This window comes from Diadema antillarum, unplaced genomic scaffold, assembly GCF_040938485.1.
Source record: "Diadema antillarum isolate AM-2024a unplaced genomic scaffold, OU_Dant_1.0 seq00001612_RagTag, whole genome shotgun sequence".
Lineage (NCBI taxonomy): Eukaryota > Metazoa > Echinodermata > Echinoidea > Diadematoida > Diadematidae > Diadema > Diadema antillarum.
The window spans coordinates 543,847-568,164 of NW_027272325.1; the positions used below are offsets into that span (position 1 = coordinate 543,847).

Sequence of the window (24,318 nt, forward strand, 5' to 3'; positions counted from 1 at the left end):
TGACGGTATGTAATATCACTGGGATTTACGGCATGTACCTGTCTTAGTTTTATGACAGCCCCAATGTGTCAATTAAACATTGCCTATGGTGAAAGTGTCGTTACTAAGAAAACTTGCATTTGTTCATTTGAAAACACTTGGTATTTGCATGCTCTTTTCAACTTATATAAATGAGCTTTTGTAACTTCAAAGCAGTGTATACATCAGTACCAAAATGGAAGCCTTGCAGTTCATTTCAATGGTTAAGAAATAATTGAATACATTTGCAGATTTTTGTAAAGAAGTTGTTTTCTCCATTCCAAAAGGTACATGATTTGATGTATAAAGCATTTCTGACGAAGGAAAATGTCAAATAAATAAGACAATAAATGTTGAATAAGACAAGTTGTGATACACATCAATGGATGCATTAATATTTTTTTTTTCACATGATAAAATAAATATGACGAAAAACTGGTGAGACAGATTTGGTAACTTTCCCACTCTTGAAGACGTGATTCTGCAAAGACCCGTTTTCAAGGGACCATGTTTTAGTGCATCAAACAAAAACACTCAATTTGCATCAAGGCACAAAACCCCATGCGTGATGTTATATCAATCAAGAAAACTTATGCAGGTGACAGTGCTAATGATAAAAACAGTGATGAATTCTTGCATATTGAGGAGTAAGGTGCTAAAATTGCACTGGTAGAAGAAGAAGACAGTGCATTAAGCGGCGGCAGACAATATTTCTGCTTGTTTTGAATGAAATCGCTCTGCCACCATTCCCACCTTTAGCGCCTCAACCTGTCTCTCGGCATCCTCCAGGCTCCGCGTCTTGACCTCCGACCCCGGCATGACGGGCACCGCATCCCATGCCTGCAATAGCCAATCGTGACAGTGCTCGAGAGCGTCGCGGTATTTCTGCCGCTGCTGGACAGCGGACTGCAGCCGCGCCTGGATCTTCCTGGCGGTCTGATCCAGGGCGTCCAGCCCCTCCCGCAGCTGGGTTAGTTGCCCCTTCACCCGTTGCTGTAAATCCGGGCTGTTAGTACTGGCGGCATCGGCGATTAGAGCTTCACCTTTGCACTCAGCAGTGTCAATCTTTGCTGTGCATTCTGTCAGTTCACGCATTAGGCTCTGAATATATACATATTTTTGTTTTTTCCCGCAGATTAGTCAAGCCAAGCGTGGAAGCAGATACGGTGGTGAAAAGGTCGGGGAGAGAGGTGGAATCACAGCACGAATGTTAGCAAGCACAAATTGAACACTTGTAGTATAATGGCTGTTAGATATTGTGCAATGGGTGTTGTGGATTGATATATATGAGACTATGGATTAAGATGTAAGTAGTGAATGTAACAATAATACCATGACAAACACATACAAAAAAATGACATCTCAAACTTTTCCTCCTTGCTATTCCAGTTTACAATCAATAAGGCAAAAGAATCATGGTATACTTCTAGGAAAATGCAACAAAATTATGGTTACAGCAATTTTGTTTAAAGAAGTGCATAACGTTTGCAGTGGCTAACTGCATAATGTTTATTCTGATATTTTTTTCATACCAAACACTTACATTTTGGCTATGATATTAGTATTACAAATTTATATTGACAACACTTTAAAGAAACTAAATGCATGAAAATGTGGTATTGGCAAGTTAACTAGGACTTTCAGCTTCTTGAATCACAATCTCATTTAAAGCATTTAAGGCTTTTCTTAACAAAACAGTGTATCTAAATCCATAACTTGTCTGATCAGGCCTCCATCATAAAAAAAATAGCTACATTGCCATACATTTTATCAAAGTGCATGCATTCTTTATTTTGTGTTATTTTGCAATATGATAATGGGTAAGTTTTGATAAAGGGTGAGGGTGGAACGATTTCACAGCATGGCATGTGGAATTATTGCATTATTAGTTGTCACACTTGAAACAATAACACACTCTCAAATCTTCAAGAACTACTCCACTGCCCTCTACATTAAGATGGAGCATTTCTAAAGACACATGTGATAAGTGATGTCAAGCATGTTACAAGTTATTACCCATCACCAATCTAATAAATGCTCCAGTACGGTGCTGGAGAAATAGTGCGCTTTCAAAGAATACGTCTACAGTTTGTATCGACAGTTTGTGCTAAAAGCACACACTCAGAGATGTTGCTGAGTACAAGGCATTCTAAAAGCTACTTATGACTCTATATGGGTATGTGGAGCTAGATAACCAGTTCAATGGTTCAGGTGCGAGTTTCTTCACTTTGTCTCCCTCTACAAATTAAACTTGTTAAGATCGCAACTGCTGATCTGTAAATCAATATCTTTCTTTAACATTCTTTAAAAAATATATATATATCTTTCTTTCAAGTTGAATGGTCTTTCTAAATTGTCGACAAAAGTGCTAAGGGGGATAAAATATTATATGATTCTGATCTCTAACAGATTTTCATCTACATTTCAAGTTCAGATTTGGAGTAATGTACTCTAACATAACAAATTGTGAAATTAAAGAGAAGCTCTTTCATACTTGAGGTGGGGTTTTTTCATCAAAAAGATAAGAACATGTGTGGCTTGATTTTCTCTTTTTCCCTCTTTCTTTCTTTCTCTCTCTCTCTCTCTCTCTCATTAAATGATAAACATGGGATTTGGTGGTTAATATGCTTAAATACTGATGAAAGCATTAATCTAAGCAATTGATATAATGACAATATTCAGCACATCTGTGTTGAAAGTAACATATATGCTTTGATCTTATAGAAAACATACAATTTCATTTCATACAGAAAGAAGTACAAACATCAAGCACCATCAAAACAATGTAATTCATTTGAATAAGTTTGTAATCACCATTGCAATGGTAAAAACTAGCTTGATAAGAATTTAAGGAATTCATCTCAACATTTCTTTTAAAGTTCCAATAAAACAATTTTCACTTCCACTACTTAAAGTCAATATTAGTGCATTAACATTAAAAAAAAAAAGTTGCCAGACTCATATTTTTGGTTAAGCAACATGAACTTTCACAGTCAATCAATGAACGTGAAGCAAACAAAATGGTAGTATCAATCCATTTGCCACAACCACATTTTCCTTTTATTTGAAAAAAAAAATCAATTAAAAAGACAATCAAGCTTTCTCATATGTTACACATTAGCATTTTTACATTCCCCCTTTTTTGGCTGTATAAAGACAGAATTGTCTGTAGAAACACTGCACAGTTGAAATTTAATTTGCTTTTACAGGCACACATTTTGCTTTATATTCATTTTTTTTAAAGTATGATGAGCAATAGAATTTATTTTGATTCAAAACTTTCAGTATCAACAAAAGTTGAAAAATAGAGGCTCTGATCAGTAAAAAGAACAAAAAAAAGTGTTTTCTGAATTCACATTCACTTCAAACTTCCTGAAATGCTTATGTAAGTGAAGAAATTAATGCAATAAATAAACCATGGCATACAAAAATGCAGCACAAACAAAAAGAATTCACTTTTCTTTTTCTCCCCCAGCCCCCCCCCCCCCCCCAAAAAAAAAAAAATTATTACCCAGTTGCATGAAAGAAGAAAACAGTTTGAAATTGAATACCTGAATATAAGAACAACCCAAGTCCAAATTTGGCTATCGTCTTTGGAAACCATTTAAGAAGTCATGCAAATACAAATAATCATTCAAGTGACTGTTTTACATACTAATTTGTATGAATAACATTCCAATAACTGAAAACACTAAAAGTAGTGGGAAGTCATTAATTCATTTATATTTTTCCAAAATTTTCTCTAATGGACTTGGGTCGTTCATATATTCAGGTATTCAATTGTGACTGCTTGAATGGGGTAAGATCTTGAGTTTGACATATCTTAGCCTCCATCATAATTTTACTCAAGTAAAATGTGCATTTAAGTGCTCTATGTTATGCTAATAATCACTTCCAATCAGAAGTATAAATTCACATGCCCATTAGACTGTCAAAACTTAATTTTCACAGTACTTTGATTGACAGTTTTGATATTGTTCTTGATAAGTTTCTGAAAGCATTATGATTTTGCATATTCACCCCAAAGTTGTGACATAATCTGTGCTTAGGCCTATGTGCTGCATTTTCCTGGCAAAGAGCTTGTAGCAGATATCCCTGCTACCATCAGGATTAAGTCTATTATGTTACAATCCTTTGGGGTTTAAAAAAAATCTATTAGTAATCCTTTGCAACAACAACAACAACATCAGCAGCAAAAAACAAAATTAAAGAAAACAAAATGAGAACACCATTACAGACACTGTATGTGACTTACCTGCTGGCGGGTGAGCTGTTCTTGTCCCTCCTCTGGTACGATGGTCTCCTCCTCCACCGCGCCCTGGGAGGCCACCTGCTGCGAGACGTGCAACAGCGCTCTCTCTGCCTGGCGCAGGGCGTCCTCGTACTCTTGGTGCTTGCTCACGTTGGCTGCCAGCTCGCTGCAGCTTGCCTGTGGAAGAATCGGACAGAATAGATGAGATAGAATGAGATGAGAATACATGTAGATGAGACAGAATAGATGAGATGAGATAAGAATAGATGAGGAAGAATGAGATGAAAATAGATGAGATGGAATAGCTAGAGTCAGAGTTTAGGCACATCATGAAATGCAGCACATTCTGGTCTAAGTAGTCATCATGGCAAAGCTCTGAGAAAGAGCATAAAACATTTTTATTGCTACTACTTACAAAGAACAGAATAGAGGGCAGAATAATTCTGGGTAGTTTTAATTTTGCATGTCTCACATTCTCGCTCGTCTACTTGAGCAGTTATAAATTGAATAACATGTTTTTTTAGTCTTTCATTAAAGTTACCATTACTGTATTTCTTGTATAACAGAACTGACAAGGATGAGGGTCTAAAAAACAACATAAAATGTATAGGCCTATTGCATTAGAATATCTCAAACTTTCCTAATGAATTCCTACTTTTCCCTTACGCTAATGAGAGAACTATTGAGAGACCTAACAAACTGTGATGACTAGTATAGATATACCATCTGATCGGAACTGGATGGTTAAAGATGAATGAAGATATACACAGACACTCAATAAAAAGTGAAGCTCATCACACTAGATTTCCATGGCAACAAACCTGGATCTTCCGGAGGAGGTCTTGGTACTGCTGGTTCTGTCTCTGGACATGGCCCGTGACGTTTGTCGGCTCCGTGCCACATTCCAGGAGGGGCGCGGCTTTGCCCCCCACATCTTCCAGGTTGGTTCCATGGGAGATGATTTCCCTCTCCAAGGCCTGAAGGAAAGAGTGATGGCAAAGTTACAACGGTACAGAAATTGACTGACATCAATTCGCTATTCATCTTATCTTGATTCAAATACCATTAATTCTTTGCATTACAGACTGGTAAAAACTGATCCCACTTTGGAACAGCTATGCTGAATCTGCTAGACTTGGATATCCATGTACTGTACACTTTAAAAGAAAAGAAAAGAAAACGCCACACAAACATCCACAAGGGTATGTTCATATCTAAGTAAGACAAGATTCTGGGAAGTGATGTAAAACTGGATGAACTTGTTATTTCAATGCAGACAGAAATTAGAAACTGATTTACAAATTTACAGATGACTCTTAAATATCACCTGATACATAATAATAACCAAGGCTATGCAGTAGCGGAATGGACTAAATTCATCATCATCCCTACCTTCTTCTTCTCCAGCTGTGCTATCTTCTCGCTGAGCTCTGCTGGTTGGGCCGTATCCATGGCAACCCTCCGGCTGGCATCATCCAGCCACTGGTTGAAGCCCGCTGCCGCCTCCTCGTACTTTCTCCACTGGGAGAGCTTTTCCTCCAGCCCCTGGTTGCTAGCCTTCAGACCAGACTGCAGGGAGTCTTGCGACCGTACAAGGTCGTCCAGTTGGCCTCTAATGACCTCTTGACCTGGAGGGGCAGTCTGACCTGCAACCTTGTCCCATTGTTCTTCAGCCTCTTTCACCAGGGAGGATGCTTCAGCCATTGAGTCCAGTATGGGCTGAGTAGGGAGAGAGTTTTGAAAAGAATTTAGGATATTGATCACAGTTAGTTACAAACACTACACTATTTTTCCTCTACATGGCTAAAATTTCAGTGTATGAACTCATACCGATAAGTATACGTATGATGAAGTCACAAAAATGAAGGTGATCATTCAGACTGAATTGATGATCAGAGAGAGAAATAATATTGATATGCACAACACAAATTCATTTTCCAAATTGAAAAATGAATGAGATCATGCTAATCTTTGCAAGTTCAAATTATTACAGTGTAATACGGTTACACCTATCTTAACATTAAGAAGCATACACTTAATTAAGATGTTACAAATTTCTATATATTAGTTTCATTCATATCAAATAGACTTAAATTGGAACAGGAAGATATTTAGGCAAAAGTTTAAACCAATGTTTGGGCCAAATGGTACAATGAATGTAAAAGAAAAAAAAAATGTTGATGCATACCTTCAGTGTTGCTAGTCTTTCCACCACAGCCTCTTTGCTGCCACTGGTGTCTTGCACACCCTGTGCTGCTATAGCATTGGTTTGAAGGAGAGCAGTTGCTTTGGCCATAGTGTAGTCTAGCTGCTCGTGATCAGTCACATCTCTTTCTGATTTATTCACAATATCCTGCAAAGTGAGAAAGAGAATGTTGATATAATTGCCCAAACAGCATTTACATGGCAAGCCAACAGCACGCTAAATTGCACAGGGCGATGTTTATAATTAGATAAGGTGAAAGGATAATCAATAATTCATGTGAGAAAACATATTGTATCATAATCCCTGATATCTAAAGTCATTTACAGAAAAATGGCACTGAAGGAAAAGTCTAACCAACAGATCACAGATGAATCAGGCAAAAGTATGAGCTTCATCAACTCATTTTTTTTTTTGCTACCTGCTGTACCCTTCCTTCAGCTTGCAAGCTTTTCAAACTTCCACAAAAGTTGTGCCAAATACTGGTAGTGATCAATATGTGACATAGTTCACTTTGAAGATAATATCTGAAGTTTATTTCATATTCCTTGAGTACTCGCTTTATGACTTAGTTTCCTCTACGATAACCACATTTTGTTCTCTTTGACTTGCTAATCTAAATGTAAGTTGGATATTGTAAATCACTGTGTGAACATTAACTAAACTGGAATTTTAAATGAGCATGTAACTTTTCTTTCTAATGACCCAGTATACCTCCAAAATGAGGGACAGTTCCTTCAATGCAACTTTCTATGCAACATTTCTTCTAGAATGCAGGATATATGACCACTCACCTGAGCATGGATCTTTAGTGCCTCGTATCGAGAGTTGACTTGGGACAGCTGTGAGTTGAGGATGAAAGACGGCTGGTTCTTCCTCAAGACTGGCTGGGCCGCCTGCATCAAATCCTCCAGCTGACCCCGTCGGCCCTTGACCTCACTCAAGAACGCCTGCGGGTGACAGAGACATCACAAAGAATTAGCATCTCCACCACCTACACTGTACAACTTTCAGTGGTATTACATTTACATAGTTAGATACAATGTAGGGTATGGTACGTGACTTTCACTCAGATGTCCCAAGTTCAAATCCAGTAAAGTGCCTACATGCTTGGACAAGATGATTTTATCTACCATGTCCCCCTCGACCCAAGTGTAAAAAAGGGGACCTACACCCATGTAGCATAAGCAAGGCAATGATAATGGTAGGGACAACTGGGAGAGCAGTGGCAACACTGAAGAGGCTACCCTGGATATGAAGCCCGTATCATTATGATTACTATGACACAATATATGAAACAAGCCATTATGTGGAAAAAGTTCAAGAGTCTACCTTCTCACTACTTTGTCTAACTCCAGTTTGGACTAAACTTTAGAATGAGGCATCCTTAATAACTACGGTAACCTCGAGACATAATTCTATGGAAATTCAGAGAAGGCTTAATTGATACACATTTAACAAAAACATACAGCTGAGAGGTATAAGCAATCAATTAAACCTCATGCAACATTCATTAGATAATCAAGACAGATTGAATGTTTCAACTGAGACATAATTAACCCTTTCTGTGCCAGGGACTTTGGACAGGGTGTACAACACTATGAATGTTTTCTGTATTGATCAGCACACAAAGCAAACAAAGGGTTAATTGAAATGGTGGTAGTCAAAAAGTCATCTCTTTACCCTGTCTCTCTCCAGCTGATCTTTCTTCTCCTCCAGGAATGACATCACCTCCCTGTCCTCCCGCATCCTCCTCTCAGCATCATCCAACCAGGAGCAGAACTCCTCCTGGTGCTTGGTGAGCTCGTGCCACTCCCTGGTCGTCTCCTTCAGGAGGCTCTCGGCACCTTTCACATCTGAACAGGATTATAGAGTTCAAAGGTCAAGAAGTCAAATTTAGCTAAGGGGCAGGTTTATATCTAGTGCAAATTTGTTAACTGAAACATCAATGCGCTTCACAGGACTGGCTGACGAAAGAAAAAAAAAATCCCTGCCACTTGTGATAACATTCATGAAAGGATAAACTCAATGACTGAGCAACAAAGTTATGAAACTTGCACGCTCTCAATATGATTAATATTTTATTTCATCATTCATATTTATTCAGAATATTCAGAATCCACAGAAATAGCTTGGGAGCACAAATGTGTGCATCATATACAATTGTATGAATGTGACATATGAGAAAGAGCATTCATCTGTAAAGCACATAAACTACATATGGGTGCAACATATAAAGAACTATTAAAACAGGTGTAGGTGTATAAACAGAAGGGTTAGGCTTTGTAATCTAAAGACATAGAAGATAATTTTAAAAAGATGTTATATTACATATTTTCTACAGAAAAATCAGGTTCACTATTAATTTGGTCTTCAACCTCTGGTGATGTAAAAGTACATTTCTCAGTGACATTCTTAATGCAAGTACATTTTATCACATTGTGAAGTGCAAATAGCTTTATAGGCACAGAAGGCACATGAAGAATTGAGGCAGTCAATATTAGAAATATGATAACCAGTGAATGGGAATATATACCACATAATGTGATAATGTTCTCACCTGTGTTTAGGTTCTTCCAGTCCTGATGCGGCTTCTTGAGGTTGGCGTCAATTACATTACAGCCTTGCTCCGAAGTCTCCGGACCAATCAGCTGCCTGAGATTCATCACGTGACCCAACCGGCCCTCCCCCTTGGGCAGGGTGCCGGCCAGGGCCTGGATGCCGGTCAGTCTGGTCTCCACTGCTTCCCTTTCACCCTCCGGTGTGTACAGAGGGGATAGTGACTGAGTCCCGTCCTTCAGCCAGTCCTGTAGGGTGGCCACGTTGCCATCAAAGTCCCTGTGGTTGGCAGCTCTGGTCTCAGCTAGAGTGACATTTTCCTGTTTTGGGCACAAGAAACATGGGAACACTTCGATGTGATATTTATTACATGCCCAGAAGTGAGTCCTATCAATTGAAAGAGAGTTTTCTGTTTATCTACTCCCCTAAGAGTCAAACACACCATTAACTCTTCGAGTGCCATGTTCACATGTCAACCATAACTAACGGCTTCTTAGATGCTGAAAAGAGATATACATGTATGTAGGCATTCATTGCTTGACAATGTAGGCTACATTATCACACCTTAGGCCTATACTTCAAATTATGTACAGGTGCATGTGCATTACAATGGCAGCCATATCTATACCATCTTGTAGCATTTGGGTAATACTCGACGCACCTGGTGGATATTGCATATGATTACTTTTATTTCTTTGTTTGCATTGAACAGACATTGCTTCAGAACAATAATTGATGAATACAGAACATTGGGTGGCCTGCTTTGTTTGTTTAGGCACAAAAATGAACTACTCTGGTCCCACAAGACAGTGAGAGAACAGTGAGTGTTTATATATTTGCAAAGAATATGGGCAAATTTGGTGGAAGAGTTTAGCATCAATTTACGTAAAAATCATCTGTGAAACCATGTAAGATGTACCAATTGCATCTTCAAACAATGCAACTTAGAGGGTGATTGGACACTTTCTCGAAGTACCATTTGGTTTCACAAACCTATTGCAGCAAACATAATTCTCATGCCAAACTAATACCTGGCACATCTGCCGAAGGTGCTCATATCTCTCCTTTAGCTGCTGGACTTGGTCAGTGATGTAAGGCTGCTCTGTTTGATCGTGAAGGGATACCAGTCTCTTCTTCAGACTATCTACTTCTGGTTTGTGCTCTTCAACTTGTGACTGAGTGGTCTGTAGGTAAATGCAGGTTACAGAAATTAAAAACACAACAATGATCAAAGAACACAGATGAGGACAAATAGGATAAGAAAACAACAAGGAACATAACAGCTAAAACTTCTTCAATAAAGGCTGTTTAAGTCAGATACTACAACATACTGTATACGCTATAATTTTCGCGTACATAAATTTTCGCGAATTGCCGCTGTCACACATTTTCGCGAGTGGTTAAATTCGCGATTGGGGGACCAGAGAAAATATGAAGTGGCAAAGAAAGTGTGAATTTTTACTTAATAGCAAATAAGAATGATACTAGTTATACACTGCATGAAAAAAACTTACCAAACTCTGCGAACAAGTTAGAATTCAACATTTTTGAAGTGGTTAAGTCCATCGCACTAGATTTCTGACGAATGGTCCCCTTGCGATAATGTATTGGCTCTCTACAGTATTCGTAAGTAGACGTGGACGTGCGTAAACAAGCTTAGCCAGTATGGTCTGTTCGGTATGCCGTGACATGGTATACTAGTACTGAAATGTTCGTATCATCAAGGCAAGGGATTCATTTTGGAAGGTAATATTTTCGCGTGTTGTTAATTTCGCGAATAGCTCCCGACTCGCGAAATTCGCGAAAATAAAACCCCCGCGAAATATATAGCGTATACAGTAACTTGATTTCTGAAGTACCGGAGCTTCATCAGTGCTACAAAGCCCATGATCCTGTAATAAGGAAATAGATCAAAAAAATGACAATGTTTGTGTTTATATCAAAAGGCAAAGCATATGGGGGGGGGGGTCTGAATTCTGAACAGCTGGATAACATCCTGGTCATACCACTCTCATCTGATTCAACAGATGTCAACTTATATTTGATAAAACATAGAAAGCTTAATCTCGATTTATAAGAATTCTGATATCAGGTCATCTGTATTTGACACACTTGTGATTGTTACTGATCTGCATCCTCAATTTGTATCAAAATCAAATCTAATCAATTCTAATCAATTCTGATTGTATCGGGAAGTTTCGTGATTACATGTACCTTGAGTTGATCAGCCTGTATTTGTTTTTCGCTGGCTGTGGCGAGAAGTGGAATCCTATTGGCCTCCATCTCCTTCTCACTCAACCAATCAGAGAGCTTCTTACAATCTTTGTCACATTGGTCAATTGATGATATGCAGGTCTGAAATACAGAAAGAAACAAGCAAAAGACATTACTTTAAACATCAAATATACTCAGCAAATATGCAGCATGTAAAGAATATGATAATCTTATAAAAGAACATTTGCACACGCTGTTCCAAAGTAATAAAAAAATAACAAATAGGGCAATTTAAAATCTAACACCTGATTAAAAAAAAACACACATGAAAGATGTTTGAACTTTGCTTCAGAGTATGGCTATATGCAGACAGCACATTTCCATCCAACTTCATTTTCATTTCAATTGAAACTGTTCACTCACAATCCATCATGAAAGGTAAAATGATAACAAAACTTCTTCACTTGAATACTGTTAAGTGATACCCTCTTATTTCATCATTCACTGGTAAAATGCTGCCACCACATGTTCTTTAAGAGACATGAACTCGATGTCTATATTGCCCTATTATCTACATACATATACTTGTAAATAAACTCTTTTAAGCCTTTGTTTCTGATGGTAGCTTAAAGACATACCTGTAAACGTATTATGAAGAAAAAAAAATATACATATATCGGGGAGAGGGGGACGAGGTTTATTAATCACAGTACTGTAAAAGTGGCTTCTTTCGCGGTGGTTTTATTTTCGCGCTTTTCGCGCTTTGAGGTTGAACCACGAATTTCACATCACGCGAAAATGTTTTGAACTCGTCGCTTGTACAACGCTATCATTACCGACTGCGAATTTAAACACACGCGAAAAAGTCTGCACCGATGGAAAGCGCGAAAGTTTCTGTACGCGAAAGAAACCACTTTTACAGTATGCTCAAGGAAAAGAGAACACACGCATGAATGAAACAATACAGAACTAGATAAGCACTCCGAGAGCGCAGACCTCCGCCAAGCAGCTCATTTCCACCACTGATCTTGTTCTTCCGTAGAGATCAGTGATTTCCAATCATAGTATGCATGCTGAAAGTCGGCCTATTTCCAAATATAAAAGTCTTTTGTAACGTCATAACTTCCAGCTACGCGGCACGCCTCACCCCAGCAGAAACAAGAGCATGCACTTTAGTGCACGTTTGAAAACCTAAAAACTGCGCAGCTTGAACTCCCAAGTTTATTGACCCTACCTACCAAAATATCGAAAATCCACAAAAAAAACCCCAGGATCACTACAAAAATTTAATTATCTGTTACTTGTGTCATTCTCAACCTTTCCTGCAAGTTTTATCTAAATCCGTTCACTACTTTTTTAGTTATTTTGCACACAGACAAACAAACAAACGATAATGAAAACATAACCTCCTCCCTTGGGGAGGGAAAAATACAGTGGTGGAAACAACAAGAGAAGCAAACTCTGAGAGAATGTTTTTAAGTGTTGGTTTTAAAGGTCATCTCCTTTCCTCACCTGGACATCGGTCAGACATTGGTTGAGTCTGGCCTGGTGGTCCTCCAGCTGTGTCCGAGCCATCTCTAGGTTGCTCCTGATCTGCTCCTGTCCGTGTGGGGTGGAGGCGGGCAGCGTCCTGGCGGCTCTCTCCTCCAACGCCCTCAGTCGACTGGCTCCAGCACTCTGTAGCTTCTGGAGGTCCTTTTATTTTTGGATGTGTTGAAGAAATAGAAAACAGAATTATGTATTGTGTTCGATGGTACAGTTAATTTATGATGCTCCGATCAATAATTTGATGTCATTGACAGGTGGCACAAGTGCAATGCCATTTGAAATATACAATACAGAGATATGATTTTAATGAAGCAAATGGGTATGATGAAGGGCTCATTACTCAAGACATATGGGAGCAATTAATGAATTCTGCAAGCTTTTGTGATCAGAAAACAGGTTTTTTAGCAAGAAAAAAAAAGAGAAGAAATATAACACAAAATCACAGCCTAACAGAGATTAGGAGGGTTGCACACACATACACACACACTCAATAAAAAAACAAACAAACAAACAACCTAAAGCTGACAACAGTACAACAGTGTATAGATAAAGAATATTCCAGGTATTTCTCCAAATCCTAATAAATACATCCGCTACAGCATACACTCTTGCACTTGACACAGAATTGTGAATGAAGCACTAAATTGATACATGCATGTTTGACTGTGTTGTTGCTACATGTAGATTGAGAATAGAAAATCCTGCATGAATCTAAGTCCATTTTCTTAGTCAATACCATCAATAAAGAGAAAAATGTGATCCAGTCAATAGTTTGTGTAGTGAAACTCACTTTAAGCTTGGCTAATCTGTCAGCCAGAGTCTCTCTGTCACCAACGAGACTGTCGCAGCCGTTGAGGGCAGCCTGCTGTTCGTCCAGCCAATCAGAGAACGTGTCTTGGACCTCAAGGTACTGCTCATGATCTTTGGCCTGGGATTCGCTTTGCTTGACCAAGTCCTATAATGAGAAAATAATATATTAGTTTATTATCAAGATGCAATGAAACACACGGAGAGAAGTGCAGGTTATGATAAGTGTGTTAGATGCTATTATGCACATGTTACATTATCATGAATAAACAGTCATTAACGGACATATCTGCAGGACACAATTTCAGACATAGTGATGTACAGTAGATTACTTTCATTCTGATAACTTGCCTTCCAGTAGCTACAAAATACACATTTGCTATGGCCACATAAAGTTGTTGCTTTTGATCCCAGATAGGCAATAAATACCTGTGTGCTTCTTTGTATAATACATGAACACAATTTCATGTCATGGAAAAAGATAACGGAATATACAGCATCATAAAATTTCTATACAAACTCTAGATGAATTGATTACTGTACAATTCACACTTTTGATACTGCTAGCTTCCTCTGTGTGCACAATTTCAATGGCAATATGACATGTGGTACTCATATGCAACCATAAAAAGGAAACAATCCTGATCATGAATATATCTTAATATGAAATACAAAACTAATCTGTGTCACTTCGTGCATCTATATGGCACAGACTGATTGCACAAACTTGACAGAACCTGACCCACCTTGGCCGCCATGAGCATTCTCTGATGGTCCGAGGCCACTCGGGTGGACTCACTGACCACACCAACATTGCCCACACTGCTGTCCAGGAGGGCCTGAGCACAGCTGGACACTGCTTCCACACCACCTCGCTGACTGTCCAGCTCAGCAAGCAGATCCTGATAGAAGTAATTGCATTGTAGCGTGATTGAATTTGCTGTCGTGATGCGGATCAGTGGTCAGTGAGTTGTAATTAAATGTCAAACATTCAAATATTCAACAACACATACAAGTTACATAATATCATCTGATCAATGGACCATACACTTTGCATGTACACGTATATCATACAGAAAGAAATTAAACTGGAGTATCCTTCAATAAATCACAATATTCAAATCTAATCAATTTACCAAGCACTTTCATTTTGGTGTGAAAATGAATAGCTTGATTGAACACCAAAGTTACTTGCCAAAAATTACTACATGTATATGTAACATACATACAAGCATACAGACATTTCTTTCACAAAATTTGTAAAAATCTTTGGTAGTGCTCCATTGGGTTTCATTACACACAAAACTGGGAACAAAATTTGACTGATCATATAGTTCTGTCACTATCCCTAACAACGACCAAACAGCCTTAAACACCCACAATTCTTTCCATGATTGGTCCAATCATCATAAGGCTTAGATTTTCAGAAGCCATGTAGGAAAATGGACTCAGTTTCTCAAGTATGCAAGTATGGTTTTATTTGCACTAGCTGACACAAACCTATTGTATCATAGTTGAAAATCAAAGAAACATTCTGCTTGATACCTGAAAGACTTTTGCCTGCTCCTGCTTTGTTGCTAGATCCTCCTGGGGCTGGAGGCCAGCCTGAAGATCCTTCTTGGCCCGATCCATGGCTGCCTCGGCTGCGTCTCTGGCCACCTCAAATTCCTGCCACCGTCCCAGGCACTCCTGCAGCTTGGCCCTGGAGTTGGCCATGCTCGCGTCCAGCAAGTCCCGGTCGGCCGACGCCTTGTCCAGCTGCTGCTGGATGGTCTCCTGACCGGCTGGAGCGGTGGATGGCTTCGCCTTCTCGGTCTGGTCGGCGAGTGCCTGGAGAAGTTCTGAGCACTCAGTTCTCCTTTCCTCAAGATCCTGTGTATCAGTGGGATATGTAAAGATGGAAGCTAAGCAACAGGGTGGCTACAGTGATGTACAAAGTCTGCAGGTGGGTAGTTACTCGTGTAATGTGCATCAGAATGAATAAATTATCATCAATAACTTTATCCAGGTGAAATATTGACTCAGTCAGTCTGCTGTCTAAAAGGATCAGACTCTATTTGCAGAAAGAAATTTTAAAAATGGATCTCTTTAATTTCATTCCAATGTGAAAAGTAGCCTACACTATAAGTGGAGAAGGAAGAGGTACATAGTAAGAGCCAAAGCTGAAAGTTGCAAAATGAATTGATCAAAACGCCATTAAAAAAGAAAACCAGTACGTTAACAGCTACATCAGGAAAAGATACCAACATTTATGGCCACGTTTAATAATTACACAGGTCAAGAACATTAAAATCAAGCCCAGAATCAGTCATAATGAATTGAGTGGAGTTATTATACTACGAACTTGTAGGAAATGCGAAAAAAACCAAAAAAACACACACACACACACACACAAACAAAAACAAAAACAAAACACACACACACAAATAGAAAATGTGTTGTGTGAATTGGTAAGATAGAGTACTTGTTGAATCATTGCATTATAAAATGCAGACACAATACAGACTGAGACCATACACTGACCTGTATGCCTGCCAGTTTATTCTGGATGGTCTCCCTGGATCCCGAGGGGTCAGCTCTGGTCATCAGCTGGTGCTTGGTGTCCCTCAGCTTCTGGTTGAAGGCCTGCTGGGTCTGCTGCAGGGACTGGTGGTCAGTTACGGCCGTCGTCTGAAAGGTCAGTGCGTCCTGGACAGAAGCAGATATGTTTATATGTACAGTATAATACTTTCTACACATTAAATAATTTTGAACCATACAGTATTGTACAGCATGTGCTACATTTTGTTCACAGAAATATTGATTAAAATCTTACAATTGGATGCACATTAGGTAACTTTATCAATGTTAACCTGAAACTGAATTCAATTGAATACCAGTAGAAATATACTCCTTATAGCAAAGTACTGTAAAACACGATATGTTCATGGCATGAAATTTTCGCGAATTGGAGCCGACAGCCTTTTACGTGGCATGAAATATTCGTGAGTTGCCTCTAACACTCAATGCATATAGTGTAAGACAAAAACTTTCATGTGCATTTTAATTTTGCATATATTGGCTCTCGTAAAATTCGCAAAATTATAATGCACGCCAACATTCCTCGTTTTACAATAAAATATCATACGTACAATGATTGATGGATAATAAATCACAAACCATTCAGACTCGCATATACATCAAATAGCTGTAGCTGCAAAGCTGCGCATATACAATACAATAGGGATCATAACCGTAACCCAGTGACAAATAAAGTGTGCTATTTAATCATGAATATAAAATATGATCAAGAATGCTTTAGTACTTTTCATCTTGAAATATCAGAAGTGAGAGAGATCAACAAACCTCTGCAAGGGCCTTCAAGTTGTCAAACTTTGTCACCACCTCATCAAGGGCTTCTCTGATTGGTTGATTTTCAGGGTTCTCTGCAGCAAGCTTCTGAGCATGTGCAGTGACCTTGTCTAAGTCAGCTTGGTGTTGCTCTATGTCTTGCTGAATACACTGTTAAGAGAGTGGTAGAATCAAAGCAAAATATTCTCTTAGTGATCTAGAAAGTGAATAAGTTTTACATGCACACTAACCACACAATGTCTAATCCATCGAATTCTGTCTGCCAAGTCATCAAGGTGTACAGGCCTCTAATTTTTACACCATCACATTCTATAAATCACATTCAAAATGGTGAAAACGACATCATGCGAAAATAACTGTGACCTTCTCATTTGCAAAAATATATATTTACAGCTGTATAAAGATAGATAGATAAATAGACAGATAGATAGAGGGAAAGATAGATAGATAGATAGATAGATAGATAGATAGATAGATAGATAGATAGACAGATAGATAAATGGACAGATAGACAGAGAATTAAAATATGTATATGAGTAAATAGATAGATAGATAGATAGATTGATAGATAGATTGACAGATAGATAGATAGATAGATAGATAGATAGATAGATAGATAGATAGATTGATAGATATATAGATAGATGTAGATAGAGAGAGAGATAGATAGATAGATAGATAGATAGATAGATAGATTGATTGATTGATAGACAGATAGATAGAGAGATAGATAGATAGATAGATAGATAGATAGATAGATACATTGTAGATAGATAGATAAATAGACAGAGAGAGACAGACAGATAGATATACAGAAAGAAAGAAAAAGAAAGAAAAAATGAAGAGAGGAGTTACACGTACCTTGCATCGGTCCAGCTGAGCCTTCTTCTCCGTCAGTGAGGCCTTGGGCTGCCTGGCATCCTCCAGCTGGGCAGAGGCTTCCTGGATCCAGCGGAGGAACTTCTCCTGGCTAGCATTGAGGGCATCCCAGTCTCGCAGGTTGCTCTGATGGAAGACAAAGGCAGTTACAGACCAAGAGTAAGAGTTATTACTGATAGTGAGAAGTATGAAAAGCTTTTAAAGATGCCAAAGAGATACCACACAGAGCTGGACCTCTTATAGGCTGTTATCACCTGTTTCTATGTGTTTCTCACTTGGCAGCATTCATAAATCATTAGTAACATCATCAACCGGATGTCAAACACATATATCATGGTTCCCATCAATAGCATCTTGCTGCCAAACTTGATAATATTCCAATATTCTTGCATCTCTTACAAAACTTTAATTCCAGCATGCTCCTAACCTCAAGCTTAAAAAAAAGGAAAAAATAATAGAGAGAGAGAGAGAGAGAGAGATGGAGAGAAATATATGTATAGATTCATATCACTCAGTCTGTTTCCATGAATTATGCCAGCACACAGTCCTAGCAGACACACATACAATATAAATCATACAAACATACAATGAAGAAAACTTTGAAAAGACATTGAATGTTGAATAGTTTCAGTGTCAATAAAATCATTCTTTACCTGTAACTTTTCCTTTGCTGCACCCATCTTTTCAACCAGGTCGTCATACTTCTTGGACATGCTTGATGCCTCCTCCTCCATCTGCTCTCGTCCCCTTGGAGAGGTGTGGACTTGGGCCTTCTCCGCTTTACTGACCGCGGCATGGGCCAGACTCTGGCCACGATGTCTGCTGGACATCAGCTCCTAGCAGGCAGCAAGATCAACAGGTGTTTCAATACTTCCGGACAATTAATCCCCCATAGGTGGTAGTACAAAGTATAGGTTACTTTAATTTCTAAGCATATCTCAGACAAGTATGAGTTTGCCTTACTAATTTAGACAAAAATAGTAAGGGAGCAACTGGATGTAGAGAGGATTTTACTTTACCAGTGAATAAAGCTTGCCATGTATCATCTCATGATTTTACTCCACCATATATACATGTATGACTGCTGATCTGCATGCCATATAAATCACAATCTTTCTTAAGCTGTCTTAGAACTAATAAAATATGTCATAAGATGGCACAGTCTTACTTTTCAGAGACACACAGCAAAGGATATTAAGAATGCATGACAACTCTTCAGTGGAAAACTTTTGGATGATCACAACAAAATTGACAGATTTCTAAACATACTTCATCTCCATTCTAATTTTTGTTTGGCTGAATTGATATTGTCAGTTTCATTTTGGTCCTTTGCTCTTGCTCTTATTTGGTTCTGTGGTCAACACTCGAGTGGTTACCTGGACTGCCTGCAGCCTATGCTGGAGGTCATCTTTACTTCCAGTCAGGTCGTCACACTCAGCCAACCTGTCTTCCACAGCCCGTTGCCATGACAGACACTCCTGTCTGGCAGCTTGGTACTGTGCCTCATCCTCCACTGCCTTTTCTGCACTATGCTCCAACTCCTACAGATGAAGAGTTTAGTGATTCAGTTTGATATGATAGATTTGATTTAATTTGATCTATTTTCCATAATAACAAATAGTAAGAAAATACACAAATGCAATGACACTACAGGAAATTAACAAAAACAAAACAAGCAAAACATATCTGAACACTTTTTCTTCAAATGACAAAAAATGGAATATATTTGATTTGATTTAATTTGATTTATTTTTCCATAATTATCAAATTGATAATAATATTTCTATACAATTACATTACAGGATATCAAAAAAAAATACACAACACATATCAGAATGATTCTTCTTCAAATAGTAAAATACAATTAATTGCATTAATTAATTATAAAACTAATTGAAAAAATCAAAGCTCTCATAAAGCAAAAGAAACAAATTGTGCTACCATTCTCGTCAGCCCTGAGTTACCCTTCCTAGTGGAGGTCTTCGGGGATAACTACTACAAGACAAGGTACAAGGTACATTCGTATTACAAAGAGAAATGTGAAAAAATATATCAACAAAAATTTAATGTTGGGCCATCAAATTTTTCTTTCAGTGGCCTGATTGGGCACTTTTAATTCAAAATGGATTGTTATGTTTCCCTTTATTTCAGGATACCAAAATTTAAGATTTAAATATTTCAGTGGCCTGAACAGGGCACCAGAGAAAAAAAATTAGTGTTGGGCTCTGTCTTCTAATTGCGGGTGGTATAAAAAGAGCACTTCATTTTATAGATGGCTCTTGGTACATCATGCATTACCACACCCACCTTTAGATTCATGTGAAGGCTCTGGTATTGGGCGGCAAGCTTGGTAGCCTCACTGCTGACATGCACGACGTTGGGGTTAAAGGTCACCAGTTTGTGACCCAGGGATGTCACATCTTCTCTTATGGGCTGCTGAGATTCACTCTGGGCAAGGAGATCCTGTGATTTCGAAACAAAACAGTATCTCTGCTGATTTTTCCTTGATTTCAAGTAATTCAGATTATCAAAGTAACATTGATCAGATATGGGTAACAGATCTTTTGCAAATACAACTGATTTTCATCAGATTTAATTTGTCATGGCATTTGGCAATTTTTCCTACTCCTTAGCATATTATTACTTACATCCCAATTGCCAAAACAAAGTGTGCTTTGGAAGTATTGTTCTAAAATATTTCTACAAGTTTCTTCTGGATGAAAACTGATGGACTCTCTAAATCAAATCACATCTCGCCCGCGGCTCTTTAAATTTTGACTAACTTTTGAAGAAAAAAAAATATCCTGAAAAATTAAAATGATAAAAAAGAGGTATCCTATGAAACAGGTCTCCTGTGATCAAACATTTCAAATAGCAAAAAACTTGAACACCATAAAGCTAAATCTCAAAGTCATTAGGATCTAGATCTTACTTGGACTTTCTCCAGACGAGCCTTCTTTGATTCCAGGTCATCACACTCTGTTTCTGCCAGCTCTCTGGTCTCTGTCTGTACCCCGTTTATCCAGGACCCAAGGAGTCTGGCCTTCTCCTCGTACTCTTCCCACACCTTCTGCGACTGGTCCAGACCCGTGGCCGAGTCCTGGGCCAGCATCCTCAGGGCCTCCAGCTCGTGGCCCAAGGACTGGACCTGCCGGTTGATCCGGTCCTGGCCCGGCCTGGCCGTGTCCGGCACCACCTGGTCTGACTGGGACGTGACGCCGTCCAGCAGGGATTCGCCCGCGGGCAGCTGAGCCAAGATGGCCTGGAAGACATAGATAAAAGAGTTGATGCCATGTTAACCCGTTGAAGATGAGTCCCAAGAATACTCGGGCAGGTGTCTATGGGAAATGCATGTTATAGCAAAATCAGTCCATCCTCAATGGGTTAAGATCACTTTACTCGCACTCTTTACTTTGATGAACTATGTCAAAGTCCCCCTGTAACATGTGCATGAATGAACAATACAACTTACAAAGAGCAAAACTGTGACAAAGTGCATGCATGAAAAGTGAAGTTAAAAAGAAAGAAAAAAAAAACTTTTGAAGTATTTTCGAGAAATTATCACAAATTTTCATGCCTGCAAGTGCATCTGCCCATTGCAATTTAAGCACTGCTTCAGTCTGATGGATTGAAAGCTAAATCTGAAGATGACTTCTGAGAAAGTTAATGCAGGAGAATAACTAACTGCCTGTAAGCGCTATGGTGTACAAATTTTAATGTAGTACTTGTACATCATAAACCAAGCAATAAGGCAGTTTTTACCCACTAGATATTGTTTGAAAGTAAATTCATCTACTGCTTACTTGTTTGTTTGTTTGTCACTCCCACACATCCAAAATCTATGGTTTTTGAAAACATGATGCAAAAAACTCTTGTGATAGGCATTGTTGTGATGTGAAAATCAGTTCTTACAAGAATTTGCCTTGCATGGCATATGTGAAAGGCAGGCAAAGACCATTGATTTTAGTTTTTGAAGTCCCATAATGTAAATTGCAATGTAAGTCCACACGCATGGTTGTTAACAGTCAAGGTCCAGTCATCGTTTCGGCATTCAGTTTGGAGATTCACAGTGCTTCATTTACAACTGAGTTATTCTTTTATTTATTAATCTATTTGCCGTGTGTATAAATGGTGGCAAATAAAATCCATTTTTGCATCATGACGCAAAACCTGATAACTCCTGTGGTGTGAATGAGGGCGCTTGTCTCACCTGGACTTGTTGGAGCCGAGCCTTGTTGGTCTCTTTGTCTGCTGCCACCTTGCAGCACGGTTCCAGCTCCTTGGTCCTGTCCTGGATCCACGTCGACAGGGATCCCATCTCCTGGTCCAGGCTGCTGTGGTCCTCAGCGCGGGTATCCAGCCCTGTCAGGCAGTCCTGGAGAGAGAGAGAGAAAACATGTGAACTTGGTCTTTAGCCATCGTTGGACATTAACAAAATATCATCTGAGAGGAATGGATTACATTTTCTAAAATACAGAGTGCAGAATGATTACCACATATCATATCAATTCACTGATTCTACTCCTTCAGACATCATTATTTCGAAGATTCTTCAGAAATATCAATCACACTCATATGCAAATTTCACAATGAATAAGTAAAAGTATGACAGTCAATTATGCACTTTGCATTTGTCACAAGTAAACAAGCATTACCTGGCAGCTCAGCAAAGAATGGGATAGATTTTTCTCTTTTAAATCTCTGTTTGACACAACTGATGATTACACCTGAAACATTCCCTAGTTTGGCAACTGAATTAAAGTAGCAAATATACTTCGATGAGAGATTAGTTCAATTTTTGTACACCAGCATTAATTTTTGCTGTAATATTCTCTATCCATGTGCCCCAACCCTCAAAAAAAAAAAGAAAAAAGAAGAGACTTAGCAGAAGACAAAGTAATAACGCAGCTGTTGTGCTGAATGAAGTCTCACTGAACAATCTATATTAGCTTGCTACATACACTGTTACATGCTGATGACAATACATACCTCAGCTTTTTGGATGATATCCGTGTGTGACCTTGCCAGTTTGCTGGCTGTGTCCCTGACCTCTGGGTCATTGACCCCTTCTTTGAATAGGTCATCGACCTGCTTGCTCAGAGACTCCACAGTTGGCTGGTATTCTCGGACAGCTTCGCAGATAGCCTGAAAATATACCATAGCACAAGAAAACCGTATTACATGGTTTGTAATGTACTGATGTCATTACACCATTGCAGGATTGGTTTTCAGTGGAATAGAGCACACTTGTTATAGAAGAGACGTAAAACGTGATGGAACTAGAAATGTCGCTATGGCGACTGGTATGCCTCCGCCATAATGCATGATTCTCCTAATAGGTCTAAATAGTACATGCGGACAATATGTGATTACATTTTCACAAAATTGGCAAAATGTTAAAATGACAAGTTTGTCACAAATGTGTTGAATGCTCACCTTCCTTGACCTAGGTTTAATTGGATGAATAGGAGAGCATGTATTTGGGATTTACAGACTTTAACTTGATTTTGACCCATTCATACATTTATGCATGGAGTAATTTTTAAGGTATGGAGAAAAAGTGCAATTTCTGTATTGAATAGTAAATTGTTACCATTTTCATCTGGCCTTTGACCCTAAAATTCATAAGATAATCACTGTCAGGCAGAAGATGCATAGATATGTAGTACGTTTCAAGATAACTTGAGCCACTTCCGAGATATGGAGGAAAAAGTTAGTTCAGCACTTTCACTTGATCTTTGACCTTTTGACCTTAGAGGCAAAACCAAAGGAAAAAAAACTTTCCAGAGAATCTCTATTAGGTTAGACATGCATACACCAAGTGTAAAAAAAATAATCCTGCTGGCATTGCATAAACATGAGGGAAATAATAAAATGTTGAAGTGTTGCCCTTGACCTTTGACCCCTGACCTTTGACCCCATGAACCCTAAATTCTCTAGATAATCACTGCTAGTCAGTACATGTATATATACTATCTTCCATGCAGAGACCTTGAACAATTTCCAAGGTACAGAGAAAAAAGGTAAAGTTTTAATATTTTTGCTTCACCTTTTGACCTTTGACCTTTGACCTCATGACCCAAACTTTCACCAGAGGATCTTAATTGGTTAATACATGTATCCACTAAGTTTCAAGAAAATATCTCCAGGCATTGCAAAGATATGATGGAAATAGTGAAATTCTATGTATTTGACCTTGACCTTTTGACCTTTGACCTAGAGCATATGCACCCAAAAGTTGATAGGCACAACTTCACCCCCTAATACACATACATGCCAAGTTTCATTAGGATATCTCAAAAGGTTTTGATAGTTACCTTGTCCACAAAATTCATTACGGACGGACGGAAGGACGGACGGACGGACGGACGGACGGACGGACAACCCGAAAACATAATGCCTCCGGCACCACTTCGTGGCGGAGGCATAAAAATATACCAAACATATCAAAAGAATATACCAAGAGTATCAAAAGAGTAAACCGAAC

General features: G+C 38.7%; 1 protein-coding gene across 1 annotated transcript in view; it reads right to left on the minus strand.

Moving 5' to 3' along the window:
• The window catches only part of LOC139711121 (muscle-specific protein 300 kDa-like), a 311,965-nt gene that overhangs the window by 141,742 nt on the left and 145,905 nt on the right, over positions 1-24,318 (minus strand). The window contains exons 52-74 of the mRNA XM_071623037.1: positions 22,821-22,976; positions 22,042-22,206; positions 20,764-21,093; positions 20,139-20,294; positions 19,208-19,372; positions 18,485-18,667; positions 17,814-17,957; positions 16,947-17,102; positions 16,125-16,289; positions 15,147-15,473; positions 14,348-14,503; positions 13,585-13,749; positions 12,759-12,941; positions 11,247-11,387; positions 10,064-10,216; positions 9,034-9,352; positions 8,157-8,329; positions 7,268-7,423; positions 6,459-6,623; positions 5,663-5,989; positions 5,092-5,247; positions 4,274-4,447; positions 772-1,119 (exon numbers count right to left, since the gene is read on the minus strand). Coding sequence (XP_071479138.1) covers positions 772-1,119; positions 4,274-4,447; positions 5,092-5,247; positions 5,663-5,989; positions 6,459-6,623; positions 7,268-7,423; positions 8,157-8,329; positions 9,034-9,352; positions 10,064-10,216; positions 11,247-11,387; positions 12,759-12,941; positions 13,585-13,749; positions 14,348-14,503; positions 15,147-15,473; positions 16,125-16,289; positions 16,947-17,102; positions 17,814-17,957; positions 18,485-18,667; positions 19,208-19,372; positions 20,139-20,294; positions 20,764-21,093; positions 22,042-22,206; positions 22,821-22,976 — 4,563 coding nt within the window. The remainder of the gene's footprint in view (positions 1-771; positions 1,120-4,273; positions 4,448-5,091; positions 5,248-5,662; positions 5,990-6,458; positions 6,624-7,267; positions 7,424-8,156; positions 8,330-9,033; positions 9,353-10,063; positions 10,217-11,246; positions 11,388-12,758; positions 12,942-13,584; positions 13,750-14,347; positions 14,504-15,146; positions 15,474-16,124; positions 16,290-16,946; positions 17,103-17,813; positions 17,958-18,484; positions 18,668-19,207; positions 19,373-20,138; positions 20,295-20,763; positions 21,094-22,041; positions 22,207-22,820; positions 22,977-24,318) is intronic.